This window comes from Ixodes scapularis, unplaced genomic scaffold (assembly GCF_016920785.2).
Source record: "Ixodes scapularis isolate PalLabHiFi unplaced genomic scaffold, ASM1692078v2 PGA_scaffold12__126_contigs__length_90152505, whole genome shotgun sequence".
NCBI lineage: Eukaryota > Metazoa > Arthropoda > Arachnida > Ixodida > Ixodidae > Ixodes > Ixodes scapularis.
This window is the reverse complement of record NW_024609838.1, coordinates 63,277,395-63,293,168: the sequence shown is the minus strand read 5'-3', so window position 1 is coordinate 63,293,168 and position 15,774 is coordinate 63,277,395. Positions and strand designations below refer to the sequence as shown.

Sequence of the window (15,774 nt, the reverse complement as noted above, 5' to 3'; positions counted from 1 at the left end):
GGGTCACGGTACCCCTATATTTTCCTAGCCAGTCGAGTCGCAAATACTATGCTGACATTCACCTTCTACGTGATATACATGCCTGTGCATCTTAAACCCTCTTCATAAGCTGCTTTTGAGGTAAAGGGCAGAGTTGCCCCAATAAAAAATTGAGCAGTCCTGCATTAATGCATAGCACAGTCACAGCGGTAGCTACGACACGCCACGGCAAAGCCGTCGGGCATCGCGTCACGTTCACGCATTGTGGGGTGTGTGAACAAAAGTGTTCGGAACAAAAAATAGACCTCTGATCATTTTCTTCCGAACGCTTTTGTTTCTTTATGTTCTTTAGCGGACGAAAGCGCGTCTCCCGGCACAAGTTCTTGTCATTGACAGTGCTACGACGGCATTTGGTTATCGGCTATTTCTTCTTCCGTAGAGCACGTGCAGTGGGCATCACGTACTATGCTCCGTTCACCCTTAAGCTCAGACTGCAGCCAATGCCACAAGCACGAGAGCATGAGATCGTAACTTTGAAACATTCTTCCGCAGAACGAGCGCTCGCATTAGAAAAACATGTATCCAAGCAAGGAGCTCGGGCTAGCTAGAACTTGAAGCTTCGGCTGTAGTCTCAGCATAGGGGCAAACGGAATACACAATAACCCAAAGAAAAGAAAAGGTTATTAACGCCGTAGCATTGCTTGGTGGTAATGTCTATGCTTTGCAAGCAGCGGACTAAGGTTTGATTCCCGTGGGCAGCGGGTGATCTCGTTTGAGGATTTTGCGACAACGACGGCGGACGTCCTACATCACCAACTACAACAACGGACATCAATTCCAGTGGTGGGAAAAGCCCGTAACAGCTATCGCTGTAAAACATATTTCACTGGAAAACAACAAAAAAAAACTTTCAGCCTTTCCACTCTGGTGAAGAAGGAATACCAGCGAAGCTGTACTATGGTGGGATGACCTCAAGGACGACTTCTTGGACGACCTCAAGGACGACGCCTAGAGGAAGACATCTAGGACAATGTCTAGGACGAACTCGAGGACCACTTCTAGGACAACCTCGAGGACGACGCCGAGGACGACCTTAGGGACGACATCTAGGACGACCTCAAGGACAACGCCGGGGACGACCTCAGGAATGATGTTTAGGATGACCTCAAGGATGACCTCAAGGACGACCTCGAGGACAACGTCTAGGACAACCTCAAGGATGACTTCTAGGACGACCTCGAGGACAAACTCTCGGGCGACCTCAAGGACAACTTCTAAGACGACGCCTAAGAAATTCAGCCTTTTCACTCTGGTGAAAACCAGAGTGGAAAGGCTAGAAAGGTTGCCGCCATCTATAAGCGACAACGGCAACAAGACAACTGGCAAGGTGGTTGTCTGGTTGCCGCCGTCGCTCATAGATGGCAGTAGCTGTCCAGAGTTTTGTGTCGACATTTATTTGGTGATGGACACGAAACTGGGAAAACTAGCCCTTAACAGCTCTGCTGTAAAAACTGGACCGATGTTGGCGCCCGCCATAAAGTACAGACGTTTGCCCACACATGCTCCTAAAACTATGCTGTCCTTGGAAATTTAGTATGTTTCACAGGAAAATGATCTGAAAACATGCATAAAATAACACAAAATCTTTGCATCTGTTTGCTCTTCGACTGAATGCTGGGAAAAACTGCCGTTTGGACGTCCCAGGTGCATGACTGTCACAGAGATGTCTCGCAAGATTGTAACACTGACACACCTCAATCCTCCTAGGTCGAAATAAAGGTTATTATTATAATTAACATAATAGAAGCAGCACTGCATCGCAGTAGCAGCACTGTAACACAATTGTAACATAATTCTTCTTTTATGTCAACATAATTTCTTGTGAAAGAAAACTAGACAATAGCCAGCATTGTGTCTGTGTGTCTTGCATATGTCCTTGTAGTTAATTCAGGGTGTCTACCAAATTGTTTTTTTTTTTAAATTCCCTGACTTTTCCAGGTTTTCCCTGACTATTTTAATTAAATTCCCTGACCCACAACTACCAACACCAAAACACAATATATGATAGATAGACACTATTCACAACGTAAAATATTTTCTTTAAGTTAGATAAAGCAAACTTTAGAAGATGTTTAGAACACAGCATTGACCCAAGTTTACTGTTTCAGGGAGTTTGGTCCCAGCACCTGATCATTACATCAATTTGTTCTCCGAGTTACTTTGTTCAGTGACTCATCAAAAGACACCACCAGATATGGCACGTTAGAGAGGCTTGCTAGTAACTTGTCTTGAAAGTAGGGGCGATACCACGACATATTGTACATCCCACTTTGACTTTTCCAAGTTGAATTTTTCTGGCGGTCTCACACATGGGGAACATCAACAGAAACAGCGAGGCAGACGCTGCCACCGAACGGAAAGACCCATAAGTTGTTATAGTGTTCAGGCACCACATAATCCCCGGCCTTTGTGACTTCCTTCTTCAATAAAAAGCCACCACCCACGTCTTCACAGAGGGGCTAAGAGCTTCCGTGGCGGTGGTTAGACGCATTGCCGGAGCCCTAAGCACTATTGTTACCACCGGACAAAAAACACCCGTTGGTGTCGCGGAAGGTAAGTCTGCATTTTTCGCAGTTTTGAAAAATACGACTGGGCTCTGGGAAACGCTTTGCAGATATTTCATAGCAGTTTGATATTTCTTACCCTCAAGATGAGTAGCAATTGCCCTATTCCCCATGTTGCTCAGGGAGAACTTCTTGCAGCACATTGCGCAGTGAGCACTATTTGGATCATTTGGAATGGGCCGAATCCAACTCGCATTCGTGCATATGTCCGGGTTTGTCCAGTTGAGACTATAGGAGCACTTTCTCGACAGCGACATAGTCACTTTCACATACCTCCACTTTCGGAAAATAACACAATAGAAAGCGCAACCTGCAGCCACAAACGCACGTGGCAGAGCTCGTAGAGTACAGGCGTCCAGGTTGCGTTTACGGGGAAGCGCGAAAGCACCATATCTGACAAACGAATGGATCGCTAGGCGCACGCCTCTCAGAGGGTAGATGAATGAACGACGGCTGTTCTTTTTCGAGTGAGTGGTGACTCGCGCCACCTAGTACCGGCTAGAGCAACTGTCTCTCCTCGTACTAGAGCAACACCACCCGACCAGAGTCACGAACTCAACAAAATTGCCGCTGCTACTCTGCTTCGCTAGTAACTGTGAGTAACTCTTTAGCCACCATACTTTAGCGTTGCTACCCTAAAGTGTGGCTTATTTAGTGGCTTTAGAGTGTACTAAAACAACGACGAGTCGCCAGTTTCGCACATGCTCTTGTGTGAAGCATAGTGCGTGGAAAATTGGGCGGGTCGCATCGCGCCTAAGGGTCGCGACGCTGCACTTGACTGCGCTCGTGGCTATGCTTGCCCATGCCTGCTGCTTCTAGCGTAAGCAGTGTGGGAGCCGAGGGTGAAAGACGAGGCAGAGAGCACGTGACAGGCGGCCGGCGGAGAAGACACGAGCTGGCGCGGGACATTGCGAGCTGAGCGATGCTGGTAGCTGGACAAGGAACGTTGAAGCCGGGGCTGCCTAGCCTGGCCCATAACGAACCCCGGAGCGGTTTACCAGCGAGGTCTGGAGCAAGACCGGTGGAAACGGCGAGCCCGGGCCATATGACCTGTGCTATGACGACCCTGGGGTGGTTCAGCAGCGAGACTCGGGCATTGATAGCCCGGGACAGCCAGCCTACGCAGCGCTGACGTGGGAAAGGCGATCCGCAGGCCTGGACACGGACCCCGACTGTGAGCTCTGATCGACGGGCGACAACAAGGGTCGACGGGCCCGGACTACCGGCTCTCGACGACGGGCAACCGAGAGGTACAGTTAACCCATTCGCTGTCTTCTCGTTGCAGTGTGTAACTCCCTGGGTGACGGGCGGAACGCATACCGATCGGGCGGGATTATTAGTAGAGGGATCTCCGTAAAAGAAACCCACATTAAAATGGCGCCCAACGTGGGGCCCGTTCGGTATGCCTCTGCTTCTAATCGTCCCCAGCGAGTCCCATGGATTCGTTGAGCGGGTTGTTCACTAGCGCTAACGATGCCCGTTGAGACAAAGTATTTAGGAATTTTGGTGACTTGTCTCACAGCAGAGCTCAACAGGTGTCTCCTCGAATCGAGTACTTAAAGGTCTCGAAAGACGAGGTTGTGGACGTGCTTTCTCCGGTACCCCAGAATAGTGGTTGGCAGAAGGTGACGCAACCGGGGGGAACACGAGGAGCGCTGTTAAGATGTAAGAAAGTCGTCTTCGGAGGCAGAGGAGAGGCACGGCAGGTTCGCTGGAAGGCAGGATAGCGACTGGCAGGAGGGAACACAGCCAGGGCTTATTGCATATTTAGGATTTAGGCTTGGAGTGATGCGGTGAGCCAGTAAGCGCTTGTCGAGGCCCGGGGTGCAGATGGGGTTTTGTCAGTGGGTGTCGGAAAGATTGCGGGAATTGCAGTCGACACCGGGAACACTGGCGGTCGAGATTGTCAGCGGGTGTTGGGTAAACTGGCGTAAATTGCAGTTGACACCGGGAACGCTGGCAGGCGAGTTAAGGAGCAGTATGATTTGTAACCGCTGGGCCAAGACGGCTAGTTGTTTCGCGTCACTCCAACAACCGACGAAAGGCAGAGGGACGACTCTCCCTTGAGGGGGTCATTCCGAGCAAGCTACGGAATATTTTATAGGATACTTTTTCGGCTTCACTCTGGCCAGTCGTGGCAGTGACAGCAAGACTTTTAATAAGTTATGTCGCGTCACGACCTGGCCGGGGATGAGGCGGTAGACATTTAGGTGGCTTGTAGTTGTCCAGCTTGCCTTGAGGCGTGAACGGTTTAAGCGGGTTTGCTCGCTGAGCTACCGCCCCCTCCGAGGACCGAGCAGTCCCTAGAGCTCGTATGCACGTGGACGGAATGGGACGCTGACGCTTACATCGAGTAGCACATGGTATATGTAGCCGTTGCGGAATTGCGGGTATGGTATTTGGTCATCCCGTTACAGGCTTTGGATCCCTTCGCTTGCGCAAAAGATGGACTAGGTTTACGCCGTTGTTACCTGTTCTGAAGGAAACTCACGCTTTGAGCAACGCAGCTAGTGGTTTTGCCGTATCGCTTGCTCCGAGGTGAGAAGGGCACCCGAGGTAAAAAGACGCGAGCGTCGTGTCTTACGTCTAGGCTTACTCGGCGACATACAAACGAGGAGGCTTGCCCGGTTCACATCGCTGACTTGAAAGGATACTACCGTTGTCGCGATGGGGAACACGTATAACATGAGGTTGCGATAGGACACAAGAAATCCCGTGTTCTTGGCGACCCAGGAGCGAGATCTGGGATGCAGACTTGCTGAGTTAGCCGCATGGTAGACGAACCCGTCGGCAAGCAATTTGGCGGTGGAGGCTATGGTCACTGCCACAATCTGCGGCAGAGTATTTGTTCGTTGTGTGTTGTTTTAACACTTTGTTCTGCACAGAGTAGCTTCCTGGAAAGATGGCCATAGACGGCGTAACCCAGGAAGCCCACCGGGAGGAAAGACGGGACCATTCGTTTTCCCAAGTGCTCAGGGTGGCTGACAGTTGTTCGGCCTGACGAACGGTTCAGGCGGGCAGTTCTAAGCCCGCTGTGACCTCTAAGCGGAACGGAGCAAGTCCGTCTGCGTCGGCCGGACCAGCTTAGAGCAAGCCCCCTGCTGCATCGCGGTGAGTGGTACAGCGAGCGACAGACAGGTCGGCATTGTCTGCCGGCTTCGCTAGCCACCACCACGTATACGCCGCTTTCGTACGCTGCAACGTGGCCACTCCGGCAACAGCAACAGCGGCCGCCCATGAAGCCAGCGGCTCCCTGAGGCCCATGAAGTCCCCCGAAGTCCGGGCCTTGAGGGGGGGAGAGTGTGGGAGCCGAGGGTGAAAGACGAGGCAGAGAGCACGTGACAGGCGGCCGGCGGAGAAGACACGAGCTGGCGCGGGACATTGCGAGCTGAGCGATGCTGGTAGCTGGACAAGGAACAATGAAGCCGGGGCTGCCTAGCCTGGCCCATAACGAACCCCGGAGCGGTTTACCAGCGAGGTCTGGAGCAAGACCGGTGGAAACGGCGAGCCCGGGCCATATGACCTGTGCTATGACGACCCCGGGGTGGTTCAGCAGCGAGACTCGGGCATTGATAGCCCGGGACAGCCAGCCTACGCAGCGCTGACGTGGGAAAGGCGATCCGCAGGCCTGGACACGGACCCCGACTGTGAGCTCTGATCGACGGGCGACAACAAGGGTCGACGGGCCCGGACTACCGGCTCTCGACGACGGGCAACCGAGAGGTACAGTTAACCCATTCGCTGTCTTCTCGTTGCAGTGTGTAACTCCCTGGGTGACGGGCGGAACGCATACCGATCGGGCGGGATTATTAGTAGAGGGATCTCCGTAAAAGAAACCCACAGCGGGCAGGCATGGGATAAATTCCCCGACTCGGCAATCTTTTTGGAAATTTCCCTGGCAATTCCCTGACTTTTCCAGGTGTCTTAAAATTCCCTGACAATGCCCGGTTTTCCCGGTCGGTAGACACCCTGGTTATCTACCACATCACCCAACTACACACCCCACCCCCCTTCCCCTTGGCTACGTGCCTGACACTAGTTCAGGGCATACCTTGAATGCTCGTTCCAGCTTAACATAACAGACGTCAACAAAATTACAGACGTCTTGCCACTTACATATAAAGATGGCATCTTCGATAGTATATATATTGATGCAAATGATATTTGCATTGCGATGCATTTGCTTCAGTAGATACAAAAAATGCCACCTGTATGTGTGGCAAAATGTCTGTATTTTTTGTTTATGTCTCTGTTATGTTAAGCTTGAGTAAACATTTTTAATGGTGAGTTCTCCTGGCTTTTGGAACATTTTTGCATACCTTGGATGTGGTAGAGCTGGGGCAGGTCATGCAGATGCGCGTTGCAAAGTCGTAGCAGAGCTGATTTTTACGTCGTTTGGAGAATGCAGCCGAAGGAATGGCAGCGTCCAGGCAGGCCACGTTGTGACCGCTTTCGGCATCTGCATATTGTCGTCCACATGTGAACGGTCCCCAAAAGCACCTTGTTGTGCTTTCTATGTGGACTAGCACACCCTTATAAAGCTGGCAATGCACCAATATAGGCTCAAGTTGATCAAATCTCAAGCCTAAATAACCCAGTTCGTATCTTCAAATGGTTGGTGGCCCACAAGCTTTTGCACATAGTTCAGTCGCTCTAATGAGTAGTTCCCAGCTTGTTTTATGGTACGAGACATTTGGGCCACACTACATTACACCTGCCTTGTGACTTTCACTCCATTATTTGAGTGCAACCAACAAATAGCAACATATATATATCCCCGCAAAAAAAAAAAAGTTTTGTTTTGTTTTTAAAACAATAATATTACAGGCAACACTTTGCAGAAATTTCGACCTCGTGGGCTGTTGTCATGCTGCTATAAAAAACCATTCTCTCCGCTCTTGGCACAAGGCCAGGGAAGTGGAGTTTTCTGGTCGGTTGCGCAGTGCGGGAAGACAGAAGAGAGGGGAGCCCTGGTATCCTGCCAGTAACGACGCGACGAAGGGAGAGTCTTCCTGTCGTCTGCTTGAAAGACTTGTTTTCAAACATTGCTCGTGTTATGCGAAATCCCACTTTGGCAGTATTCGGTTGCTACACGTAATGTTGGATGGTTTTAGGAACTTTCACCATGCCTATCCACTTACTTCAAGGATCGCCAAGCACTGGTGGCAGTCGTCAGTAACATTCACGACGGCTGTGAGAATTAATCACGTCGCACCTCTGTCCTCAGATGTGCGACGGCACCATTCTACCCGCATTGCGCGACTGTGCTACAGGTATCGCTTTTGTTTCTTCACACATTGTAGGCAAAATACACTTTTTTTTTTCTTTCAGAAATGCATCCAGATGGAAGCTAACACAGACTTCCTGTGTCTTTAACATGTGTGTCACATCATGTGGATCATGGAATGAAGCTGTGGAGTCACATGACATCAGTGCCAAGAATGTTATTGGATTTAGTAACATTGAGTGTCAATTTATGTGTAATGTGAAGACACATGATGTCAGGTCATATGAAAGTGTGACATCACATGACATTACATGACCATGCTTCATGTCAGGTCACACAATGTTTTGTATTAATCAGTCTGTGCCAATAAAACAATGTCATGAAAACCCACTGTTTCCCATTCTCTACAATCTTCATATGACAGTTTGATCAAAAGACTGGGACACAGCTGCCAATTTTTAGAGCGCAGCTCTTAGGCACTCGTTTCCGGCTTAAGCTGCGTCAGCGTCGCCGTAACTGCGAGGTCACGTGACCCCCCCAAGGTCACCCCAAGGTCACGTGACCCACCAAGGTCACCCCTCCCCCCGGGTCATGTGACACCCAAGGTCACGTGACCCCCCCCCCCTCTCCCCGAGGTCATGTGACCCCCCCTTCCCCCCCCCCCCCCCGAAGTCATGTGACACCCCCCCCCCTTCCCCCCGAAGTCACGTGACACCCCCCCCCCCCCCCCCCCCCGAGGTCACGTGACCCCCTCCCCCCGAGGTCAGGTGACACCCCCCGGAGCATGTTCAAGAATGAAGGGAGGAGAAGGAGAAGGAGGAGGAGAAGTCTACCCTTCCCTCCTCCTCCTCAAGAGCTGCGCTCCAATTCGGCGTTACAGGGAGTTGTAAACGGCTTTCACTTTTTGTTCGACAATGATTCTGTTTCTTTTTCCTGCAACAAGTGACAGCATGGCTACTGCTTGCTGAATGAAGCCTCCATTTTACCACGGGATGAGAGCAAAGGGTAAGGATGTGCCGCACCTTGTTTGACACTGAGTGGAAGCTCCCAGGGGCTGTCAAACTCGGGCCCATGATTGTTCAGCAGCACCACCATTGTCTCCAACTCCAGCAGCACATTGGCCCGATGCTCGAGAGCGAGCCGGAAACCCACACTGTCTTCACTCAGCGGCTAAAGAGGCCAAAGCACACGTAGGCCCCAAATCAAACCAAAACTCAACCAGGCTGATATGCACCCAGCAATTTTAAACAAATTTTGTAAACCTCCAATTACTGAAAGGAGTGCAAAAAAAGTGAAGCTATACTCTGCTTCATCTTATATTTGGATGCAGGCAATGCTACAAGCTCATGGGACCAATCAAACAGTTCCAAAAGTGCAAACCACTGGGTCTTCCCCGTAGATGATTGGTTCAGCGATGAGATAACACATAGAAAAATATGACGAACACCATGTTGGTGCACTTTGACGCTGTACGATTGGTCCCATCAACTCATAGCGTCTGCTGCATCCAGACTTGAGGGGAAACGAAGTAGAGCTGATGACAGTCCGACACAGAGCCCATGCTTGTGCTAGTTCCTATTTCCATGTTGTTGGCTCAGCATAATCCTACATAATATATACCTAATGAGTTGATCTGCGTATTATCTGTTTTGAATCCCCGCTCACAGAATGACTTTGGATGCCCTTGAGGCCATAAAATGAAACAAAATAACTGATTAATAGCGTAACCATTAAGGGGGGACACTACCCAGAAAAGTCAACTTCTGTACCGCATGCTTGATTTCAATCAAATTTCCACTGGAAGTTTATAAAAGTGGCAAAAATTTGTAAGATCTGAGAAAATATGCACAGTACATTGATATGTAAAATTGAGGACCGGACGAACAACCGCCCATTCCCCATTTTTTCGTGATTATCTCTCAATTTTGAGTGGGCGCTTGCCCGGTATTTTACAGTATGTCAATTCTGAAACTTGTTACGTATGTTACAATATGGAAGTTAGTGTGTTTGCTTAGGAAAACTATTGTTTTAAAATAAAATAAAAATTTCAGATTTTTATGTGCAATATAGTCATAAGAATACCCATAGCACATACCCAGTTAGTTATTTTGCTATATTGCATTGTTTTTCATAAGTATAACTCCAAAAGAAAATTAAAAGTATTTTTGCATGTCTGCACTTTTTTACATAGTTTTTTTTTTAACATAAAAGAATGCTAAAGTAGAAAAACTAACCGGCAAAGCATGTTCCTCACAAAATTCTGTCCCAGAAAACCACCTAAGGATAATTCTTAATTGTGTTAAAGGAAAACGAGAGTTTTCCTAAAGTGAAATTCGGTGGACCAAAAATAATTTATAAAAAATTAACTATCTGGTGTAAACTAATAAAACTTTCTGGGAATACTCTCTAGAAGTTGTTGAATGTAAAAATAGCATTTTTTCAAAATGTCATATTTACATCCACCAATGCCATACTTACATCCACCAAATTCGTCTTCCAAAAACAATTAAATTATATTGTTATTGCTTTTAGAAACATTTTCAGGACAATATCCAAATTTTTTTATCCTCTACTGCACAAGTAATTCAACTTTAAACAGAGCCCAACTGCTCGCACCCACAAGACACACTGCATCTTCGTTGGCAACAGCGGAAGCTCTGACGTAACATCATGCAAAAAGAGAGCCACGACGGCTGTTGACTGCTGTCTCAGTAAAATAACTTTCTTCTAAGAAAGACAATATTTATGGTACTGAGAGGAAGCTCAATTTTTCAACTATGAATTTTGTATGCACAATCGACCATGTTGATCAAAACTGGTAAGTGAAAGCTTGCAACTCTGACATTACCATCCACTGATCTCTACGACAATTGCTGGATCGCGCTTCCCCTTTACACAAATGCGGCTACCGGACGACCATCTTGGGCCACCAAGAAATTAGCCGGGTAAGAGCCGCAGACACGTTGCGGGGGCTGAGCGTCAGCGTGCTGGAAGAAACATTTTCTGCGCATTCGCCGTCATTGACCGAAGAAATTTTTTTTTGTTTACATGTGTTCTCAAAGGCAACAACGACCGTTCACACAAGGTTTTAAAAAATCTTTTTTGGCAAATGACGGTGAACGGGCAGAAAACGTGTCTTCCAGCCCCCTGCCGCCCAGCCTCCCTGACTTTCACCCCGCTGATTTTTTGGTGGCAGAAGATGGCTGTCCAGTGGCCGCACTCGTGGAGCTACAGTAGAGCAGGGAAGCGCGATCCAGAAATTGTCACAGAGATCAGTGTTACCATTCCTGATGTGACGTCACGCAATGACCAGCCATTCATACTTATGAAATTTGGTGTGCAGTTTCGTATTTGTGACGGTGCGGCAAGTGCTCTGGCAACCTACAGCACCGTTGGCAGTGCCATCGTATCCTCACGAGATATTTAAGCAACATTTCCCCAAAACCTTTTCACTTATTGTGGGACTGTGCCCGGGCCTCGCGAGAATGTGTGGAAGCACGTGCGACACTGCCGCCCAAACTCCGGCCAGCTACGTACATTGAATCGACAAGACTGAACACCCCAGTGCTCGGTGACGCAAAGGAACCATCCCTCGTCGCATTTCTCCGATCTTCCGGAATTGAAAGGCTCATTTAAGCATCATCACCCACTTCACTCTCCCCTCTCCCTTCCCCTCATTTAATCATCATCCCACCTAACTCTCCCTCTTCCCCCACCCTCCACTCTAAGTGAGGCTGCCAAGCCAGGCATGAGGATTATAATAAAGTATGTTTTCAACAACAACTTCATGCTCTTTCTCTGATTTAACTCCCTGGCTCCTGTCATTATTCCGTACATGGTGTCAGAAGTGGAATACAACATGTGAAAGTCCAGCTGACGGGTAATGCTGTCGAGAATCTGCATTGCTTTGGGCAACGACTAGGGGTGTTCATGACGACAACAGAACCTGCTGCGAAACGGAAGGATCTGCAGAAGGTGGCACTGCTCCTTCGTGTCGCAGGGGAAGAGGCTCAAGAGGTTTACAGCACCTTCCAGCTTGAAAATAAACTGACATACGCTCAAGTCATTGCAAGGCTTGAAAAGTATTGCACTCTAATGAAGAATGAAACCTGCGAGAGACGTGTCTTCAGAACCCGCCTACAGGTAGATGGATGGTAAGCCGTTCTAACAATTCTATCGCGACCTGCAGCTGAAGTCAAAGTCCTGCAAATTTTCTATGTTGACCTACAGTCTGCGACAGGACACAGCACAGACATCACCGTCGTCCGACCCTGCAACTGAACATAAAGGAACTGATGCTCAAGTGCCTTCATCGAGCAGTGCCCTTAAAGACAGACCCGTGCATACAGGGCAGCCATCTAGATTCATGAACATTCCTGTCCAATGATCAACGCGTGTATGAGAGCAACTCCAGCAGCTTTGGTACGAAAAACAATACTAACACCACTATTACTTTATTTCACCCTCTTTTAAAGAAAGGGTGATTTATCAGTGCAGACTAGTGCTCTGGCAACCTACAGTACCGTTGGCAGCGCCACCACACTCCCACGGGGCATTTAAGCGTCACCGTATAAAACTTTATGCTCTTTCTCTCACCAAACGCCCTGGCTTCTGTCAATATTTGGTAGATTTATACTCATAATTGATTTTGCCTTCCTGTCATAATTGACAGGAAGGCAAAAAAATTTTATATAGCGGCGATTCGATAAAAGCGATGAAGCCAAGAAAACAGTACCAGCAGCCTTCGAGGTCGACAGGAACACTGAGAAACACTCTGACTGTATATTCAAACAAACAAACCTTGATTATGAACAACAAACAGCAGCTTAACAAAGTAAAAAAAAAAAATTAAGTGGAGTTTGTCGATAATTTTATCCGGGCATCAGTTCTCTTCAAACTGCTCCAGGCATCGCAAGAACACTGTCACCAGCCCTGCACTCCACTTGGTTTCGAAGCAGCCGTAGGATGTTTCGCGTCTCCGCAGTTGTCGGCATTTTTCGAGGTGCCTCTTTGACGTCGCTTCGTGTCTACCCTGGCCGCACGCAAGGTCTACGATCGCAGCACCAGTGGCAAGAGCGACAACGGGAACGCCCGGATCGACTAGCACGAACGAATCAAAGTTTTAGGGGCGAAGCTCCTTAGGGTCTAGCCTTGTCCATCCGGCGTCCATGCTCACATCGAATGCCATCACATCTGCCTTCTTAAAAAAAGAAAAACTGCTTGCGCAGTCGACAGGATTCGAAACTGTGCGGGGGGACCCCAATGGATATGTAGTCCATCGCCTTAAACCACTCGGCCACGACTGCGGGACGAGTAGGAGGCTCTGAGATGTGGTAGTAACTCAAGAGTTGGGGTTAAAGGGGCACTGACACCCCAAAGGTCGTATTTATTTTTATTGTCTAAAACGATGCAAGTTGCAGCCATAGACACGCAAAAAAAAACGCATCGCGAAAAAAAATTTTCCCGCGCGCACGCGCGCCTTTTTATTTTTGCCGTTTGATTTTCCCGCCTCTCGCCTCCTCGCTTCTTTTGATCGGTGACGTCAAAAATCAGGAAATTTAGAAGCTTTGTAGGCGGCATCTTTATAACATTTAATGACGGCAATCCTAAAACATGTTTTTTAACGCAATTGCGAACGCACTACGGCCCTTCTTTTTGAAATACCAAACATCGGGAGTTCGTTGTGGTGCCGTCTCCTGGATTTGTATCCTCCAACGGAAAACAGGCGACACCGCTCAAAACCGGTCCGCCGCAACGCCGGCGCTAGCCGGCGCTCGCTCCTTTCCTCCTCGCTTTGGGTCGCCATGGCAACAGCAGGGAGTGGTGACAGGAAAGGGGACTCTCAGGTCTCCGCGATTTTTGACGTCAAGGCACCGGCGCCGATCGCGCGGGAACTTCGAATTCGGCATTTGGAAATTGTTTTTTTACTTCACGAATACTGAATTCCTAAATTTCAAATTTTGAGGGTAATGTCCCGGCATCGTTTTCGACCGTTTCGGATAATAAAAAAAAATATGATTTTGATGTGTCAGTGCCCCTTTAATAAGTAAGTAATAGTAATAATAAGTGAGTAATAAGCAATAAGCAGTAATAATAAAATCAAAACACAACCTGGAAATCAGCACTACTTATGAGCAACAAAAAGAAATCAGCACCATCAGCACTACCTATGAACAACAAAATCAGTATCATCAGCACCACCAGAGCTTCGCCCCAATCAACATCATTCACCACGTGGAGATGTGATTTTTTTTCTTGGTGGCTTTGCCAACATGTCTTCACACACTCCTGCAGGGATCGTTCAAGCCCCGCAAATCGTGCACCGGCTCGGCAAGCATGGTCCCGAGAGAAAATCTGCCGGTCGCAAAGCAGCTGGTGATCTTTCATCTCCGGGTCGCGGGCACGCTTTCTCTTGCATTAGAAAATTCTCGAACCCGTCCAATACCCTGCTTGTTCTGCAAAATGGTGGACAGTGTCGAACAGCTGATGCCGGAATGTCGAATTCTTTGGAGCTTTCAGACTTGGGCTGGCCACTTTTTTAACCTTGCAGATCTAAGCGACTTTCGGTAAATACTCCCAATCTCCCGTACGACGCACGTGTGCGTGTAGTATGCAGCAGGTGCACGCGTCCGGAGGTTCCAAAAACAGGAGTCAGGCAGCGTCGGCCGCGGGCGCTGTGAGTAGTGTCGGAACGTGGATGCTGCTTCTGCTGCGCCGATGCGGGGACGCTGGCAGGGAGCAGCAGCTCCCTGCCAGCGTCCCCGCATCGGCGCATCGGCATCGAAAGCGGTGCTCTGAGTGCTCTGCCCTCCGTCACCCGTTTACTCAGTTTTCTTGTTTGCAATTTTCCTAGTTTGGCAGGACGCAAGGGTCTATGTGCGCCCCCGTATGGGCTTGCGTGCTTTTGGAACTAAGGCCTTCGTGATAACTACTGATGGGCCAATTGCTTTTGCCGAATCGAAAGTTTGGCGCCGAGTCTTGCGATTCGGCAAAGCCAGACTGTTGCCGAACTTTTCTAAAGATTCGGTGATGATTCGACAAAAACACGTTGTTATCAGACTTAATATTGATATTTAGTTTTTCCTTGCAAAAAAAGGTTTTATGTTTTTTTTTTTCTTAACTTAAATGCAACATGTGCTGTATATTGACACAGTTATTATTAAATAAGGTAATATCGTACAAGATAATTGTATCGGTGTCGTTTTTGTGTGTTTTCTAGCGATTTTAGTGACTGCTTGTAGAAGTGGCGTGACAATTTGGTTGGGTAGTAGCGAGCGTGGCGCAGTCACGAATCAAGCTACGAGAGTTTCGGTTTTGAGGCATCATCAGCGTAAGCCTGCATCTGTGTGTACATTGTTAAAATGAAGGCAATACCAGTGTACTCTTGCTTTCTCTGCGAGTCACCATTTCGTGCGTCCAAACGAATGCAAACGGTTGCTGAGCCTTCACCAGAAGAGATAACAATATTACTGTAAATATGCATGTTCTTCGATTTGAGTCACTTTACGTCAGCTTTGCAAAAAGTGTGCGTCCTATATTCGCAACGCCTCGTTTTTATCCTTTAACAACGCCGGTTTCTGGTGTTAGGACACACATGGAGGTTTAGGAAGATGGGGGAGAATTAGGAAGGTCGGATGTGCAACGTCGAGCATTATAGTTCTGTGTTTAGTTTCATGCAGATACATTAAAATCGCAATATAATGCTAATTGAAAAAGTCATATTATTTTGTTTTTGCACACACTACTTCTGAGCCAAAAACAGGATTGTTATAATTGCGAGGAGTGCTTTAAAGTAATTGTCAGCCAATGATTCAACTACCCCGTTGCATCATTGGAAAGGTCAAATGAAAATCAAGTTATCCAAAATGTACCGCATCATTTGTCGCTTGGACTGCATAAATTACTGCTCAATCTTCTATTCTTGAGGCAGGAAACATTGAAGAG

The 15,774-nt window shown here is 48.2% G+C and overlaps 1 protein-coding gene and 1 non-coding gene across 2 annotated transcripts in view; both read right to left on the bottom strand.

Moving 5' to 3' along the window:
* LOC121835385 (little elongation complex subunit 2-like) overlaps nucleotides 1-15,774 on the bottom strand; it is an 83,267-nt gene that overhangs the window by 32,899 nt on the left and 34,594 nt on the right. The window contains exons 7-8 of the mRNA XM_042289558.1: nucleotides 8,853-9,000; nucleotides 6,923-7,062 (exon numbers count right to left, since the gene is read on the bottom strand). Coding sequence (XP_042145492.1) covers nucleotides 6,923-7,062; nucleotides 8,853-9,000 — 288 coding nt within the window. The remainder of the gene's footprint in view (nucleotides 1-6,922; nucleotides 7,063-8,852; nucleotides 9,001-15,774) is intronic.
* On the bottom strand, nucleotides 13,054-13,136 carry Trnac-aca. The gene has a single exon. It is a non-coding gene; the product is annotated as a tRNA-Cys (tRNA).